The 17,906-nt window shown below is 42.2% G+C and overlaps 1 protein-coding gene across 9 annotated transcripts in view; it reads right to left on the reverse strand.

Annotated features, from left to right (window-relative positions):
• Window positions 1–17,906, reverse strand: part of HSD11B1 (hydroxysteroid 11-beta dehydrogenase 1) — a 71,424-nt gene that overhangs the window by 53,011 nt on the left and 507 nt on the right. For 3 of the 9 annotated variants that reach the window (XM_072831203.1, XM_072831200.1, XM_072831199.1), the window contains exons 1-2: window positions 12,800–12,921; window positions 8,103–8,253 (exon numbers count right to left, since the gene is read on the reverse strand). The exons of 2 other annotated variants lie outside the window; for them this stretch is intronic. Coding sequence is in view for 2 of the 7 variants with exons in the window: in XM_072831196.1 (XP_072687297.1) it covers window positions 8,226–8,253; window positions 12,800–12,910 (139 nt within the window). In the remaining 5 variants the exon portion in view is untranslated. Of the gene's footprint in view, window positions 1–7,060; window positions 7,199–8,102; window positions 8,254–12,799; window positions 12,961–17,906 lie in introns of those variants that run through there. 4 more of the 9 variants (XM_072831196.1, XM_072831206.1, XM_072831202.1 and 1 more) reach the window with 3 other exon arrangements.

Genomic DNA, 17,906 nt, shown 5'->3' on the forward strand with positions numbered 1-17,906 from the left:
TACTTATATCTTTTTACAAGGTGACATTTGGGTAAAGTCTAATTGCCAGTCCTCTCCAGGATATGTCCCCTGCCTTTGGACTGGCCTTAAAAGAGGGCAGGGGCAGTTGCTCCCTCTGGGTTTGCTTGTGCACAAACAGCACATGATCGAAGGACCTGTTTAATGTTGGTGGTTAAGCTAATTCCATCAAAGATGTTGTTAGCCATTTGTCCCAGGGCCTTTCTTACACAAATGGGTAGCCTGGTGTAAACCCTGTATGACCTTCCATTGGTTATTTGTGGGTATAAAGATTTTTCTCTCATTATTAAGAAGCCAGTCCTTTGCATTTTTTGCATATCCTCCTTTCTGGGCTCTGTAGTTTCTTAGTCTGAATAGATTGGAGCTATGGACTTTATTGGGGTGAAGACTAGTATACTTAAGATTTGTTTATTTTGTGCCGCCTGCTGGCTGCACGGTCTGCCAGATTGTTGCCTTTAGATTCTAAGGTCATATCCTTTTGACGTCCTTTGAGGTGAATTACAGCTACCTCCTTAGATGGGAGTACAGCTTCAAGAAGGGTCATAATTTTCAGGTCCATATTTGATTGGGGAGTTATGGCTTGGTAATACGTCCCATTCCTTCCAAATGCTCCCTGGACCTGTAGGACTAGGAAGGTATATTTAGAGTTAGTATAGATATTAATTTTCAGGCCCTTTGCCAATTGTAAAGCACGAGTGAGCACTATTAATTCTGCTTTGTGGGCAGACATATTTGCCAGGGGGCCTTTGGCCTCAACAGTCTGAGTTAGAGTGACTGATAGTGTACCCAGCTTTTCTTAGCCCCTTTTCCGTAAAACCACTGCCATCAGTAAATCAACTGTCATCTATATTTTCAGTAGGGGAATCTTTTAAATCTGGTCTGCTAGAATAAACAAAATCAATAATCTTTGATCAGTCATGTTCTAACATGAAAGTATGATGGTCAAGCCCAGGCATAAGGGTAGCTGGGTTTAAAGTATGACAAGTTTTAAGTATTATTTCAGGTGTATCTAAAGTATAGCTTGGTATTTAATAAGTCAGCCTTTCATCATCTATTGGTAGCTTTTGGTCTCTAAGACACTCTGGATCTGATGTGGAGTCATCACTGTCATGGACTGTCCAATAATAAGTTTGAGGGTTTTCTACCAGGAGGGCTGTTGTATGTTTGGCTAAAGCCTCTATTTGCAATTTTACATCAATAGAAGTAGTTCCTAGGACAAATATGGCTAAAGGACAAAACCACCAAGAAGCCCTCTTTGTTTGGGGTCTAGCCTTAACAATATCCTAATTATAAGAATCACTGGCAAGTGGGAGGAGACTTGTCTCAGGACATAAGAGCATCCCCAACAGCATCATCCAATCCAATCATAAGGAAAGTGGGGTCCTCCATTATCTTCACAAACCCGTAGTTAACCCCATGGAGTGGGGTAAGCTCTGACTTTTAGGGAATGATATTATCATCCCAGCCACACAGAACTGGTCAAGGTGCTAGTTGAAACATACAATTGTTGGGGAATTAATCCCATCTTCCAGCTGTTCAAATAATCATATGCCCATGGGGTCCTGTTATTATCCCCACAGAATAACAGGCATGAAGATTGTCTATACATGAAATGTTGTGGTAATTTCTCTGAAGTTTACCTCAAGTTGTCTAGCTTAGGCAAACAATAGTCAAAGACAATAGTCAAAGTCAAACAATAGTCAAATAGAACTAGAATTTAACATTCACAGAGGTGCGTTATTGAGATATTATTTTTCTTTCTCTAATCACCTTCAATTCTGGAGATAGTCAAATCAAGACTGATTCATTTAAAAACAAGTCCAATTTTAACAAATGTGGACTAATTATTTACATAAGTTCAGCAAAAATAGCAATTTGCCATATAGATCTTTTTTTTTTTTAAGATTTTATTTATTTATTCATGAGAGAGAGAGAGAGGCAGAGACACAGGCAGAGGGAGAAGCAGGCTCCACGCAGGGAGCCTGACATGGGACTCGATCCCAGGTCCCCAGGATCACATCCTGGACTGAAGGCAGTGCTAAACCGCTGAGCCACCTGGGCTGCCCCCTATAGATCTTTCAAAATCAGTTTTGCTGGAACTTTTCATAAAGAATCTAGATTGAACTTCTAGTAGCTTCTCAAGGCCAGAAGCCAAGTCAAATAGTTGCCATCAGACATGCCTGCAATACCTGTAGATTTGGGTGAATTCCTCTTCTTGAGGTCCCCAAAGTATCCTGAGGTTCCTGCACCTGCCAGGAAGTGACATTATTTACTCACTTGGTAAGGCTGCTGGGAACTCTATAAGCAAGGTATCAGGCCAACATTTCCATGGGACTTTATGGCTCCATGTTTCATAAAGTCAACCTCAATTCCTTGAAGCTGTCTGGTCATATCTTAGTCTATGCATGTCTCTCTCAACTATGACGTTCCCGTCAAAGCCTTGGTAATAATCAATGTTTTCGATGGTGTCCTGTTACAAGGAGAACAGATTCTTATTGAATTTATGAAAATGACTATGACTGCCCTGAAAAAAAGAATACTTAGACTTTTTGAATTTCATAGGGTTCAGAGAGAGAGAAAAGTTAGATGGTTCAGTTTGTTCACAAAGGGATATTTTATTATATTTTTCTAAGTCATAGATATCTTAAGAGAAAGTTTCCTTAATCTGGGAGAACATTAGAGAACCAGCGATATTTTAAACAATAGTTACAAAAACTATAATCATATTTCTTTTTTTAAGATTTTATTTATTTATTCATGAGAGACACACAGAGAGAGGCATAGACATAGGCAGAGGGAGAAGCAGGCTCCCCCTAGGAGCCCGATGTGGGACTCCATCCCAAATGGGGGATCACACCCTGAGCCAAAGGCAGGCGCTCACCCGCTGAGCCACCCAGGCATCCCTGTAATTATATTTCTTAACTCTTTTAGTCCCATGTTAATAATCCTTATTTAGTTTGAATGTGGCTTTTTAGTTCTGGATATTCTTACCCATTTCAGTTTTAGGATCGTAAAGATACCGAATACTTGTATTTGTCCTAAATGTCCTTTTCATGAATGTCCTTGAAGATGAAGCATGTTTTTCTTTTTTTTCAAAGATTTTTTAAAATCTATTTATCCATGGGAGACACATGGAGAGAGGCAGAGACACAGGCAGAGGGAGAAGGGAAACATGTTTTATAAAAGCATCAGAACACTTCTAAGTGACCAAAACTCAGAAATGGACATGTTTATGATCTGATATGACAATTCATTATGATGCAATTGGCAAGCAAATACAGTTATTTCTACGACACAGAACACTTCAATAATCGGAATATTGAGTGATGATCTTATACCAGAATATAACATACCGAATAAACAATCCTAATTAGTCAGACTTGATTTACAGTTTAAATCTTGGAGAAGTATGGAAAACCTTAGAAAGTTTTAAAGCACATGCCTAAATAGGGTTATAGATCATCAAAGACCTGACAATGATGAGGTAAAAAACCTAGAAACTGGTTTTTTCTGAGCATAGAAAACAACTCTGTTTATATTTTCTTATCAAGAGCAGACTAACAATCCAAGAAAATGTGTCTTTTTAACAGAGAGAATGCAGAATTTCAATCTTATACCAGTGTATCTTTTTTAAGATTATATTTACTTATTTCAGAGAGAGAGTGAGGGGCAGAGGAGGGATAGGGATAAGGAGAAGGAAAAGAATCACAAGCAGACTCCATCCCAAATGTGGAACCTGACAGGGAGTTCAATCCCACTACCCTGAGATGATGACCTGAGCTGAAAACCAAGAGCTGGATGCTTAACCCACTTAGCCACTTAGGCGCTCCATCAGTGTATTTTAAAAATCTATTCATTTCAACCTTTGTCTGTCCTGACCACACTTAAAATTCCTTTCCAAGATGTCCCTTCAGAAAACCTTCTACAACTTTCCTTTGCATTCAGATTTCGTCCCAAGCAATTGGTCTCCAACCAGTCTTATTTAGGCCAAAATTACCTTCTTAAACCTTCAACAAAAATGTATTCCTAATTTCTTAGATCTTTCGCATACATAGAGTTGCTTCCCTTCTTTCTTTCTTTCTTTCTTTCTTTCTTTCTTTCTTTCTTTCTTTCTTTCTTTCTTTCTTTCTTTCTTCTTTCTTTCTTTCTTTTTCTTCTTTCTTTTCTTTCTTTCTCTTTCTTTTCTTCTTTCTTTCTTTCTCTTTCTTTCTTTCTTCTTTCTTTCTTTCTTTCTTTCTTTTTCTTTCTTTTATTTTTTTAATTTTTAACTAACATTTTTGTAAAAGAGTGGGAGTAGGGAGGGGCAGAGGGAGAAGCAGACCCCCACTGAGCAGAGACCCCCCCAAGACAGGGCTCAGTCTCAGGACCCTGAGATCATGACTCAGCCCAACCGACTGAGCCACCCAGGGGCCCCTGTTGCTTCCCTTATTTCCATCAGTCCTAAAACCAAGTAGTAATAAGTTGTGAATTATTACACCAGAATTCTTCAAATGGCAAATTTATAGATACATTTAAGCACAAAGTAGTTTTTCACAGCAGATCCAAATATCCTTAGTTTCTCTGCAATAAGAAGTCAAAAGCAGATACACTGTATGTTTAGTAATCAATGCTTTAGCACTTTATCCTATTTGGAAAAGACTTAGATGTCCAATGAATTTAATCTCAATTCAACAACCAAGAAAAACTTTAAAACTTCAAGTTACCAACGATTGTGAAAGCTATCTTAACAATTACCCAAGAAAACTTTAAAACAGACAAAATTAGTTATCATTTTAAGTCATCTTTTTGCTAAGATACTGCAACATGATAACCTGAGGTAACACGAGCTTATTTGATGTTTAGTAAACTTTGGTAGAATAAAAGTTTTATATTTAATGCAGATAACGCTAAAAATGTGTCATTTTAAACCAACAAACTTAAATTACTTTAAATACTAAATTATGTTCCACTTAAAAGTCAACCACTTTTAAGTCCACTTAAAAGTCCACTTAAAAGTCAACCTGGGTCCTGGGTCCACTTAAAGTCAACCAATTTGTTCTCCATTGTCAATTTTTACCTGGGGCACTGGTGGGGAAATCTGAAGAGGGTGGTGTTAAGTCTGAGGGGGTGCTCTTCACTCCTTGACACGGTAGGAGGAGGAGCCAATAGTGCCAGAGGCACCGGGGATGGTATTAGGAACCAGTTATGCAGGTTGCACCCAAGGTGCTGTAGAAACAAGAGGGGGAGGTGAGGCAGAAGAGGCCAGGTGCTGCCAGAAGGCAAAGAAAGAGGGTTCCTGGATTTAAACCTCATCAACTGACAGATAAGCAGATGTCATGTTTTGTTTTTTGGGTTTTTTTTTTTTTTTTTTCCCACCAAAGTGGAAACACGCAGTCCATGTTGGACCAGAGAAGACAGGGAACTTCCCCAAAGCAAAGGGAGTTTTGGCAGCTCCTTGGGACTATTCCTTAAAGTCCCCATCCCGAGGTAGACTAATGAGACTAATGAACCACAATTGGCTCCAACTATAGCTATTTGCCCAGGAAATGAATGAAGGAGAAGCACCCACATCTATTAGGAGGAGGAACAGGAGAGAGGGTCGTGTCCCCTCCATCAAGGATGGCCTATTTCCTCCAGCAATCTGGGTTCTATCAGGAGGAGGCCTATTTAATTATCATTCAAATTATCAGGAGGGAGTTTACTGGCTGAGTTAGTGACCCAACATGTTCTGGAAGAGGCCGTTAGGTTCAGGTCCTGATTTAGAGCCATGAAGTCCTGGACCGAGGATACCTCTGTCCATTTGCCCTATTTCCTGAACAAGAGATTGATGGATCTGAATGAGGCCATGCAGTGTTACAGGAGATTGGTCCCTTCCTAAATTTTGCAATCTGAATTGCTTCTAGTGGGTTAAAAGGCATTCTGAGGCAGAGTCCTTGGGAACTGAAGAAGGGAGAAGGTCCATTATCAAGAAAATCCCCCCCCCCCACCACTCCTGGGTGGCACTCCACGTAGGCTATGTCAGAGGTTCCTGGTATCAAAGCGACCTAAGGCGTCCCTTGAATGAAATCGCTATGATTGCTGCCTTGCCACTCACTAAAGGCCCTGTAGGAGGGATGCTAGCATCCCCCTCCTTGCCCATCACATTCTATGCTGCAAAATGGGTGCCAGTGTATGGATGAAGATACTATGCCTTGCCTTGCTGTGAAGAACCTGCTGCTTTTTAATCCATGGAAATATTAGAAAATATTAGAAAACATTTTTTCTAATATTAATATTAGAAAATATTAGAAAAGCTTTACAAGGCGAAATTACCCAAATGTGTAAGGTAAGTAGTTAGTAGAGGACATTGATGGAAAACAGTAAAGATAAGAAATCCATCACAGTCTAAGTGACATTCTAATACATGTAGACGTTTACAGTCAGCTTCCCTAGGAAATGGTTTCTGGTTGGGTTTTTTTTTTTTTTATATTTTATTTATTTACTCATAGAGACACACAGAGAGAGAGAGAGGCAGAGACACAGGCAGAGGGAGGAGCAGGCTCCATGCAGGGAGCCCGACGTGGGACTCGACCCCGGGTCTCCAGGATCACGCCCTGAGCTGCAGGCGGCGCCAAACCACTGCACCACCGGGGCTGCCCCCTGGTTGGGTTTTAATTCAATCAGGAACGGCCGCTCTGAGTGGAGATCTTGAGGTCAGAAGTAATGAGACCAGAGATCACCAGAGATCACCAGGGGATCACATTAGACCAATGAGGAGGGAACTTCACATGAAAGTCTTAAAGATTGGCAGCCATCCTGGTGACTCAGGTGGCTGTCCTGTGCCCAAGACAGACAGCTTTGTATAAGGACAGGAAGAAAGAGAGGGCATCAAGTTTCTGGTCTTGTTACCATTCCATCCATGATACTAACTTCCAGAGAAAAGACAAGCTTTCTCCTCCCCATAGAGTACCACGGACTAGAGGGTTGCAGCATGAACAGCTGACATTGAAAGTGTTTCAATAAGACCATACTCCTTAAAAAGGCCTTGAAATGAAAGTAAAGGAAGGGAAGAGAAAGTACTCACCGAATTTGCACCAAAGCTTGGAGTTCAGATGAGAAGACTCAAGCCACGTGACCGGGCACCAAAATGATGTGGAAATGTTGGAGTTCAGAGCAAATGGTCAAGAAATAATTCTTGAATAATGTCTTAATAATGTCATAATAATGTCTTCAGTGCAAAATTGTAGTTTTATTAAAGCACAGGGACAGGACCTGTGGGCAGAGAGAGCTGCCCTGGGGTCATGAGAAGTAGCCAATTATATACTTTTAAGTTAGGAGGGCGTTAGGGACAGCACAAACCTCCAAGATATTTTGGAAACAAGATTTCTAGGACCCTGAGGGGGCTATTTTCAGGAAAAGTTCATTTATCACTGTTTAGTAAAAACTCAGTCATGAGACCCTTCAGCTGTCTATCAGTGGGCCTTATGCTTGGAGGATGATTGCTAACATCTATCTTGGGGGGTAGAGGTAAAGGAAGTTTCCAAGCTTCCAGACTATAAAGGAATTTCTCTATGTTTAAAGTAGACTCAGGGTCCTGAGGGGTCGGCCTAAGACTGCCTTTTGCCTTAATGAGTGTCCACGTTGAGGCAGCTGAGCTCCCAGAGGAAGGTCACTCTGCCTGTTCCAGGGACTTGTTAATGGGCTGTAAGCAGTAAGGAAATGTAATTTTTTCTTTTACCTTTTTTTTTTTTTTTTTTTACATCATTTTGGAGCCACAGTAATACTTAGGAGGGCTGTGCCACAGGGTTAGGGACTAAATGCTGTTCTACTATGTACTTCATTGCACGGAAGTTGGTGGGCAGCCTAATGTCAATGTAACCCATTCCATGACAGAAGACACAAAGGACACAGACCAAGAAAAAGACTGTCTCTGGAAAGAAATGGATCACTAACCAAGGAGTACTCTAGCAAATTTAACCAGTCGCTAGTCCCAAGGAGCCAGTCCCACAAATATTTTCTCTTACTCATCTAAACTTAGAAAGAGGGAAAAAGGACTCTCACCACTCTCACTCCATTGGACTCTGCACATAGAGATCCTGGGAGGCTGACATGGTAAGAAATCTTACCTTCTGCCAGCTGTATGTCAGATGTCCCAGGATTTCTGAGCAGCAGCAGTGTCTGGGGTGAGCAGTGTCCCGTGAGTTAAAGTATCCTTCTGACTACGTCAACTGCTGGGGAGGGGAAATTACCTCTGCCTTTCAAGGTCCTTCTGCTGGACTAAGAATCAAATTGAGATGAGACAGATTAATAGGAGAAAATCAAATTTACTTTCAGACGTACAGTGAATCCACACAGACATGAAATTCCAAAGACAGTGAGGCAACATGAGGCTTACAAGAGCTAAGGAGAGGGGTAGGGGTCTGAAGATACAAAGGGTGGGCAGTGTAGCATTAGCAGGAGGGTGAAAGGAGATGTTTGGAAAACAAAGATTGCTGATAGGTGTCTTAGGTAAAGAGGAATCTCCTCTACAGCTTTCTTCCTGGTACAAGCAGGCAGTTGGTGGTGGTGGTGGTGGTGGGGGGTGTGCAGATAAAGGCCTTCTCTGAATCTGCTTGGTTTGGATTGCTTTTCACTCAAAATAATGTTCTCGTCAAAGTGGCCCATCTTAGGATGGCTTGCCCTTGGTCTCCCAAGGGTGTAAAGAAGCAAATAGGCTGGTCTATGTGGGGGACGGGCAAATAGGCGAGGCTTCAGAGGCAAGGGTAACCTTGATCCCATATTGAAACAAGAGCAGGAATATTCTAGGCAAATGAGGAAGGATAAGAGTGAGCACGGAGCTGGGTTCCAGGAGTGTCTGTGGGAGAAGGGAGGGCTGGTTTGTAGAACATTCCATGCCGCGGAAGCTGTGTGAGAAAATAGAAGGAGGTGTGAAAGAGAATGGCATGTTTGCGAAACTGCTAACAATTCCATATGGCAGGATCACTGAATTTAAGGGGTGGGGTTACACGGTTAGAAATCTGCCCAGAGAAATGAACAAGGGGTGGTGGAAAGGGAGGTCTGGGGGGGGTGGGGGTGACTGGGAGATGGGCACTGAGGGGGGCACTTGATGGGACGAGCACTGGGTGTTATGCTGTATGTTGGCAAATTGAACTCCAATAAAATTTTTTTTAATTTAAAAAATTAAAAAGTAAATTAAAAAAAGAAAAAAGAAAAGAAATCTGCCCAGAGAAGTAAGCGGGAATCACATCTTACAGGGCCTTAAATACCTACTGCTGGAATTTGTAGTTGTGGCCATTCACTCCCAGACTTGGAAACTTTGCACCCTGGGATTCCTATCCCTAGTCTAGAACTCTAGCTGTTTACTGGCCTTTTATATTCCCTCATTGCCTTGCGTCAAAATTCTGGGTTGTCCCCCCTCCCCACACACTCCTCAGGCTCATCAATCCAGCCTTGCCCCCACCATCAACACTTCACTCCTTCTGTACGCTATGCCTGAGCCTCTGGAGGCTTCTGGCCTCCTGCAGCCATACTCAACAATGTTACTGGGCTCCTCCAACCCTGCTAGATTTTTCTACCTTGACTTTTATGGTGGATTCTGTTTATATTTACCTGACTTCTCAGTAGCCTCTCTTTCCTGCCCCAGAGCATCTTCTTCCCTTGGATTCCACCCATTTATATTCTCTGGGCTTTCTTCCTACTTTTCTGACTCCTTGTCAGTGTTCTTTACAGACTTCCCTTCCCTTTGGATCCCTTGAGTTGGCCTTGACTATGTTCTCACTCTTTTCTTCTCCCTCTTCTCCAGGGGATTTCCCTCACTCCAGTGACTCCAATTACTATCTTCGTGTTGATGAAACTTAAAAATTTCTATCTCCTGTGCAGCATTGTCTCCTAAGCATCAGGTGGCATAACCAACTGCTTATTCAACCTCGCCTTTTTAATGTCTCCTAAACACCTCAAACTCAACATGCTGAAACTGACCTGATTTTTTTTAAACAGCCTTTTTGAAATATAATTTATATACCAGAAAAGTATCTTGTGTAAGCGTACAATTCAATTTTTAATAAATTTATAAAGTTGGGAAACCATTGCTACAATAGAATTTTAGGACATTTCCATCACCCCAAAAAGATCCTTCTTACCCATTTACAATTACTCCCTGTTCCCATCTCCAGCTCCAGGGAGCCAATAATTTACTCTCTGTGTTGCATATTAGTGGAATCACATGAAATAGGATCTTTTGTGTCTGACTTCTTTGACTTTAGCATAATATTTTTGAGCTTCACCCATATCGTAGTGTGTATCAATACTTTGTTCCTTTTCATCGCCAAATCATATTTTATTGTATGGATATACCACATTTTGTTTATCCATTCACCAATACAGACATTTGGAATTTCCACTTTTTGGCTGTTATGAACATTGTTGCTGTAAATATTGGTGTGGAAGTCTTTGTCTAGACATCTTGGGTATATACCCAGGAGTTCATTCCTGGGTCATATGGGACATTTATGTTTAACTTTTTAAGAAACTGCTAGACTGTTCTTCAATGACTTTGCTATTTTTATTCATCATCTCCTAGGGAATTTCTATTTCAATTAATGGCTACACCATTAGTTAATGAGTACTCCAGAACCTTGGAGCTCCTTCTTTATTCCTCCTTCTCCATATCTCCAAATTCCATTACTCATCAAGTCTAGTCAATTCTACTTCTCAAGTCCTCTAGACACATCTTCACCTTCACAGTGACCGTCCTAACTCAGCCACTATTATTTTCTGCTTTAGGAATCTCATTCTTCTGCCTGTCTCACCTTCTCTAATCCATTCACTGAAAAAAGAAAAAAGAGAAGTTGTGAAATATTTGATGTGCACAAAAAACATATGAACCATAAATAATTTATAAAGCATAGTAATAGAGTGAAAGCCTTATGGGCCTACCATCCAACTTAACCATTGCTAACATTTGACCATTGCCAAAACTGTGGTTGTGCTCTCTGGGCTCTACTCTATCCAATTCTTATTCAGTGGCTTCCTATTGTTCTTAGGATAAAGACCAAACTCATTGTTTTAACTTTGTAAGTTCTCCATAGGTTTTGAAATCCTTTCCTAAGGATCATTTATTCACTTACTCCCTTTTCCTTCAGGTTCTACCCTCCAAATTCATCCTCCCTGCCCTCCTTGGACCAGGTAGGGTGCTCCCCAAATGCTGGGCATTTCTCTTATCATAGCTACCATCACTTGGTATTCACAGTTGCTCATTTGCCTGTTTTTCCCAACACGTAGCTCTGGGACAGCAGAAGCCTGGTCTGTCTTGCCAGTGTATCTCCAGTTTAGCATGGTGCTTGACACACAGTAGGTTCACGGAAAGCATTTTTTTGCATATTTAAAGGAAAGTGATTTCCACACATCTAGATAAAGGTGTCTGATAGGTATTTGGAGCTCAAGAGAAAGCTCTAGACTAGAGATACAGATTTGGGAAAATTAAATCTTGTAAGTTAAAATTTGAAACTGTAGGTATAAATGACACCATCAGGGGCAAGATGAAGGGTACAAGTTGGGGGGGAGGGGGAGATAGTACACTAACATATATGTGTTAAGCAGAAGAGGAGAGCCAGTGAAGGAGAGCAAGAAGAAGCAGGAAGCAGAATGACCTGAAAGAACAGGGAAGGGAGGGTGGGAGGTGGGGATGGGGTGGAGGTTCTCAATTGAGATGGGAGAGATCACAGCCTTGAAGCTTTGGGAGGTCAAGGAGGACAATAAGTGACAAGAATACATTGGGTCTTGCATACAGGAATCCCTGGAGACTGCGTCAGAGGCTTCTGAGGAGCTAAAGCCAGAATGCTATGGGTTGGAGAGCAAAGGGACCTGAAGAAATACAAAGTTTAGTGAGAGCCGGGAGGTACTTTCGAGGCGCTTGAGAAGTATGCAGATCTGAAGGGAGGTTCTGATTATTAGGGTAGCAAGGAGTTAAGCTTTCATTCAGATGTTTTTGAGCATTTCTTCTGTGCCAGACACTGTGTCAGGCTGAGCATGTGTTTGGCTTGTGGGGAAAATCCAAGAGTCCATGGACAGGTATGGTTTACGAGGCTCTGACAAAGAGGACTCCAGGAGGTCCACTGAGGGTGGATATGGAACCCTTGTCTCAGGCTTCCAAATTCAGTGAGCTTTTCAGCTTAAGGTGCTTCATGCCTTTGATTTTTTGGGAAGCAGACGGATGTGCCATGTCTGTTAATCCATATGTCTTGGGGGAAGGGGAGGAAGAAGGTGGGGGAGAAAGCCTCCTCCCCGGCTCCTTTTCCTGGGGCTTGACCACAACGGGCACTTCTCACTGTCATTTCTACCTCGTCCTGCAGCCTCCCTCCTGATCTGTATATATTCACACGTGTAAGGCAAGAAAAGTCCCAGGCCAGGTGAATTTTGCATTTTCTGTCTGACCTGGGGTGGGGGGTGGGGGTGGGGGGGTTCAGGAAGTTGAAGGGTTTGGAAACCGCCCCCGGGGAGAAAATGACCTTTTAGGAACGGAATGAGTTTCTAAGTTTAGGAAGCTTAGAGCTTTAACAAGTTTCTTCCAGGAGAGGGAGCCCCAGGGTTGGGAGAGGAAGATCCTACCGCAAGGTTTACCATGAGAAGGGGACTCGATTCTGGCAATGTTTTCAGCAGCCCAGAGGTTATTTATGGGTTAAGTTCAGATAACAGGGGATGCAGACAGGAGGGAGGGAGGGAGATAGACTCATAACACGCCGACACAGACACAGACACAGTCACACACACACAGACACACAAACCACATATCCCTCACCCCTCACCCCTCCCTAGACACACTCACAATTTCGGCTCCAGTCCACTGGTTCCTGCACCTTTGCTGTGCCCCTGAATCATCTGGGGGACCGAAGGGCAGATTTCCAGGCCCCCTCCAGGCCGGTGGAATCAGAACCATCCAGGGCAGGACCTAGGAATCTGTATTTTTACCAAGCTCCCCAGGCGCTTCTGAAGTGAATGTGGACAGACTGGTGAGCTGCTCTGGGTAATTAGGTAAATACTTTAACTATAGCTTGTTCGAGACTTAATTCAACGGCTCCAGGCATCAACATGTTGATGGCTAGTTGGAATGTAATCCGTGGGAGACCGCTGTTCGGACTGAGCCATTTTCTTTCTTATTTTCCTTTTAATAATTTTTGTGTTTATTAGTATAATACACGAGGAGGGTTTTAAAAGTCACATGGCACCAAACGGGTTATAATGAATAACAGCAATCCTTGTTCCTCCCTTCCCCGTGCCCTAGGCTCATTCAAAGGCAATCACTGGTGGAAATCTTTCTCCCCACCCCCCCAACCCCCCTTTCTGGGAATCAACTCCATATTTTTAAACAATATGCTTTTATTGCTGTTTCTTGATTTTGAAATTTTAGAAATTGTTTATTTGATTACCTACTAAGGAATATTATTAGGACTTTGCTTTTTCTTGCAACTCACACAGGCTCCTTTCCTTCCTTTCGGATTCCTAATACCATGATTGCACAATTTTTAATTAAATCAATAGTGTTTATATTATTATGACCAATTGTTTACAGCCCAGCAAGGCAATGTACTGTGACTGCATTTCTTTTCTTCTGCTCTCCCCTTCCCTCCTGGGAGTTAACAATCACCTCATTTTTGTTTGCTTACTGAGTTGGTGGTGTTCTCCGAATCCTCTGACAAGAGCTATATGACTCAAATAAACTGGCTGATTTCATTGGATAATCTATCTAATATTTTTCTTCGGAGACATCCCTCCTGGAGTCCCAAGTCATTCCGTTCCAGTCTGGTCTAGGTGCTCGACAGACTGTTATCTGGGACATTCCCTTTGCCATCCACCTGGGAGCTCAGCTTTTTTTCTCTCTTGGCACACCTCCTTCTAAATGGTAGGGAAATGTTTTTGACACCTTGGATGCAGGAGTGATATTTCACATTAAACATCTGTATGTGGCATGAATCCATCAGACCTTGGCCAGGTAAACCCCAGTGAGGCAGCTCGCTCTGCTTGTCTTTTACATTTCCCTTGACTCCGTTAGTCTGGGTAAGGATTTCCAGACTGAAGGCTATTTTCCCTTGGAATTGGAAGACACGGCTGTACTGCCTTTCAGTTTCTAGCTTCCAGTATTGTTACTGAGAAGTTCAATTGCTCTCTGGATTCCTAATCCTTGGTTTTTGAACTGTTTTTCTTTTCTCTAGAACACTGGGGATCTCTTTATTCCTGGGGTTCTAACATTTCTAATAGTGTACTTTGCGGAGAGGTTTATTATTATTTTTTCATTCATTATTTTGGGCACCCAGTGTATCTTTTCAATGTGACAATGCAAATCTTCCATCAGGGGGCATTTTGGAGAAATTATCTTTTTGATTAATGTATTCCCCTCTACTTCCTCTTGTTCTCTTTTTTTGGAATTCTTATGAGAAGACGTCAGAGAGCCTGTAGGTTTCTTACTGTTTTTGTCTTGTTTCTCATCTCTTCTCCTTTTTTGTCCCTCTTTCGGGGGATACTGTCAATTGTATCTTCCAGTGCTTCATTTTAATCTTTAAATTTCTAGTTGTATTTTTTCAAAAGCTCTTCTTGGGAAACCTGGTTGCTTATAGATCCCACTCTTGGTTTTTGCTCAGGTCGTGATCTCAGGATTGTGGGATCGAGTCCCATATGGGGCTCCGCACTCAGTGCAGAGTCTGCTCGAGATTCTCTTTCTCTCTCTCTCTCCCCTGCTTCTCCCCCTCTAAAATAAATAAAAGTTAAAGAAAAAAAGCTCTTTCCTGTTTTCTAGTATTTAAAAACAAAACAAAACAAAACAGTGGCTTCCTGATATTTATTCATGGATGCACTGTCTTCCCTTATCCCTGGGGAGATTTTAATGTTGCCCTGGCTGTTGTTGTTAATGATTTCCCCTGCTCTCTGGATTACCTATGTTGGAGTCGTCTTTAATGCCAGAGGCTTTCATTCCATGCTTGGTGATCCTTAGAGTCCATTCCTTGAGTGTTGGAAGCTTTGGGTGTGAAAGCAGGGCTTGCCAACTGTTGGATTTTACCGTAGGATAATCTAGTGAGTGCTTGGCAGGTTCATCGAAGGCCCCTTCCCCCTGCCCCCATGTCAGTGTCTATAGCTTTCCTTTCCTTGGTTGGGCACTTTTTACAAGGAGGAATCTTGAATTCTTCTGCCTCATGCAGGCTCAAGTAGGGTGAATGGAGAGGGGGATACACTGCACTGTTCATGTTCTGGGAGCTGAGCCAGGTTAAGGGGCTGGGGAATCTCATCTTTCAGTATTGAATCTTTCTCTAATCCCTGTTTCTAGCTTCATGCCTAACCCCTCTCTGTGCTGTGCCTATTGTCCCTCAGTCTGGTGCCTCTTTGGCCAGTTTCTCTCCAGAAAATCAACTTTCCCTTTTTTACTGGGGGTTGGCGGGGGGCAAGAGAGGGAATCCAGAGTGGCCCCTATTTCTCCCCTCATCTCTCCGGCTGTGTACTGAGATGCCCGATGCCCTGATCCCTGACATTCTCCTGTGCTTTTTGGCCTCTTGTGGGCTTCCTATCAGGGACACTTGGGCTTCAGCAATCTCTGCTTTGCTAAGTCACTTATCACTCATCCATCCACTTTTCATCTTCCAGAGGGCGTTGACATCTCTCATCTGCTGTTGTTTCTATTCCAGTTCTCTTTGTCCTTGTGGTTTATAGCATGTAAATTCTTCTACTGTGATCAGTGCATTTTATCGGGAAGCAGAAATTAATGCTTGTTCGACTGCCACGTTTAACCCTATATAGCTCTTCTGAGGAACCTGTCAGGCTTGAAGTGATGGGGGGCTTATAGTAGTGACATCTTCTACTTCCCCCCCAAGATATTCAAGAGCCAAATGCATGAAAATGAGATTGTTATTAAATCATTTTAATAGAAGAAAAGGAGAGGAAATATTTCATTTATTCATTCATCAATACCCCCCCCCTCCAAACATTTATCAAGCACTAATATATGTCCCGGCTGTGCTAGGGGCTAGGAATATAAAAGCTGAGCAATTTTTGATATCTTCCTTCCAGGAAATAATAGTTAAACATAAGGAAGGTAGGCAAGTAAATCCAAGCTTACAATAGCATAATAATATGCTATAATAGAGGTGTGCAGAGGGTGCTAACGGGAATATGAGTAAAGTGTCCAAATTAGTCCAGGATGGTGGGAGAAGGGTGGTCCTGGAGCTAAGTTTTGAAGAATAAATACAAGTTATGGAGATGAAGAAGATGTAGGAAGGGCATCCCAAATAGAGGGAACTGTGTGTGTGTTCAGGCAAGGAGTCTAGAAATAGCATGACGTGTCAGAGGAACCTCAAGTAGATTGAAATGGCTGGAGCAAGGGTCCACACTGGGGAGTGGCCTGAATAAGAATGTAATGGTCACTGAACTATAAATATCTACATTAGTCCAGAGCGTGATCTTGGGTCTACTAATTAGAGATGCAGAAATAATAATATCCTTTTCCCCTCTGTGAATTTGAGCCAATTTTAAAAATGTTATTTGTAAGAGGAGGATACTGTGAGATTCTATAAAGATATAAAGCATGCAAAATGCTGGGTCACTGGTAGGAATTTGAAATATTCTAGTTGTCTCCTGACAAACCTGCCTTAAATCTTTCTATTCTCTTTCTTTCTCTCTCTCTAGTGCCCTAACAGTTATAAAACAGATCCTGGAAAAGCTTAACTCTTAGGAAAATCTTTCCTTCTTTCCATTTCTGCCAGGCAAGGATTACTTGAGCATCTTTTAACTGAATTATTTTTTTCAAACAGCAGATGCAGTGTTTATGAGTTCTTGGGTGTCTGGGGCATCTTCCTGTAAAGTCTAGGTTGTGTTTTACAGGGCCCTTGGGTGGGACCAGGAGAAATGCGTTCCAGTCTCCTCTCCACCACTGACACATATGTGACCTTGGGCAAGCACCCTTTCCCTCTTGGCTCTGGTTCCCTTACCTGGCAAACAAGAGGAATTAAATTATATTACCTTTAAGATTTATTCCAGCTCAGAAATTGGGTGCAGGGAGCTTTTTGCTGCACTGATACTAGTATAAAGAGTGAGGTAAGATTTTTGGATGTTACTTTCATATCATCTATTTTTCACATCCTATGATATTTTCATGTATCATGAAGAGGGAAAGGCAATTCCTTTCCAATCTTGGCAAGCAAGCAGAAGTGAGATTCTTTCATCTCTCCTTACCTCTCCAACCCTCCCACCGGTTCAGCTTCTGACTGATTTATTCACACAAACCCCAAAGAGATAGGCTGGCACTAAAAAACCAACCAACCAAACAAACAAAACCACAGACCAAAAAAGCTTCAAGTGTGTCCTTCTGAATTGTTACGCACTGTTGGAAACGTCGGGGGAGCCAGGACTCTTAAAAGCCAACTGTTTTGAAAACGCATCATCATCTCGTATAGTCGCTTTCCAAAGCAAGAGTCCAGTTATTTTAATCCCTCCAAGTGACTGGATAGGCAAACTACAGCCTTCTGGTTGGTTCTGTCTATTGATGGCAAGTGAGGGTTTGGGGAAATGGTTGGGGTGGGGAATGGCATTTCCTGTTCCTGTCCAGTTTCTCTAAGGGATCTGTGAGAAGTGCCTTTGAATTTTCCCAGAACTGGCCAGAGGGTCAGTATCCTGAGCACTTGGGCTGGGCTGGGGCCAAGGAATAGGTCAACAGCACGAGAAGAATTCTGATCGACAACTTTGGGCCTCCCTTGGTCCATTGAACAAGACTTCTTGGGCTAAAACAAGCGTTGCCCAAGGCTCCTGGTTTCCAAGTTAGGAATATCGAAGGGGCTGATGATCAGATGCAGCATGCAGATATCGGCATTCTCAGCAATTCCCAGGATACAGCCCAGTGTTTGTGCTCTGTCATCGGTTTCAAGCCAATTTAAAAAAAAAAAATGCTTACGACC

This window comes from Canis lupus, chromosome 6 (assembly GCF_048164855.1).
Source record: "Canis lupus baileyi chromosome 6, mCanLup2.hap1, whole genome shotgun sequence".
Classification (NCBI taxonomy): domain Eukaryota; kingdom Metazoa; phylum Chordata; class Mammalia; order Carnivora; family Canidae; genus Canis; species Canis lupus.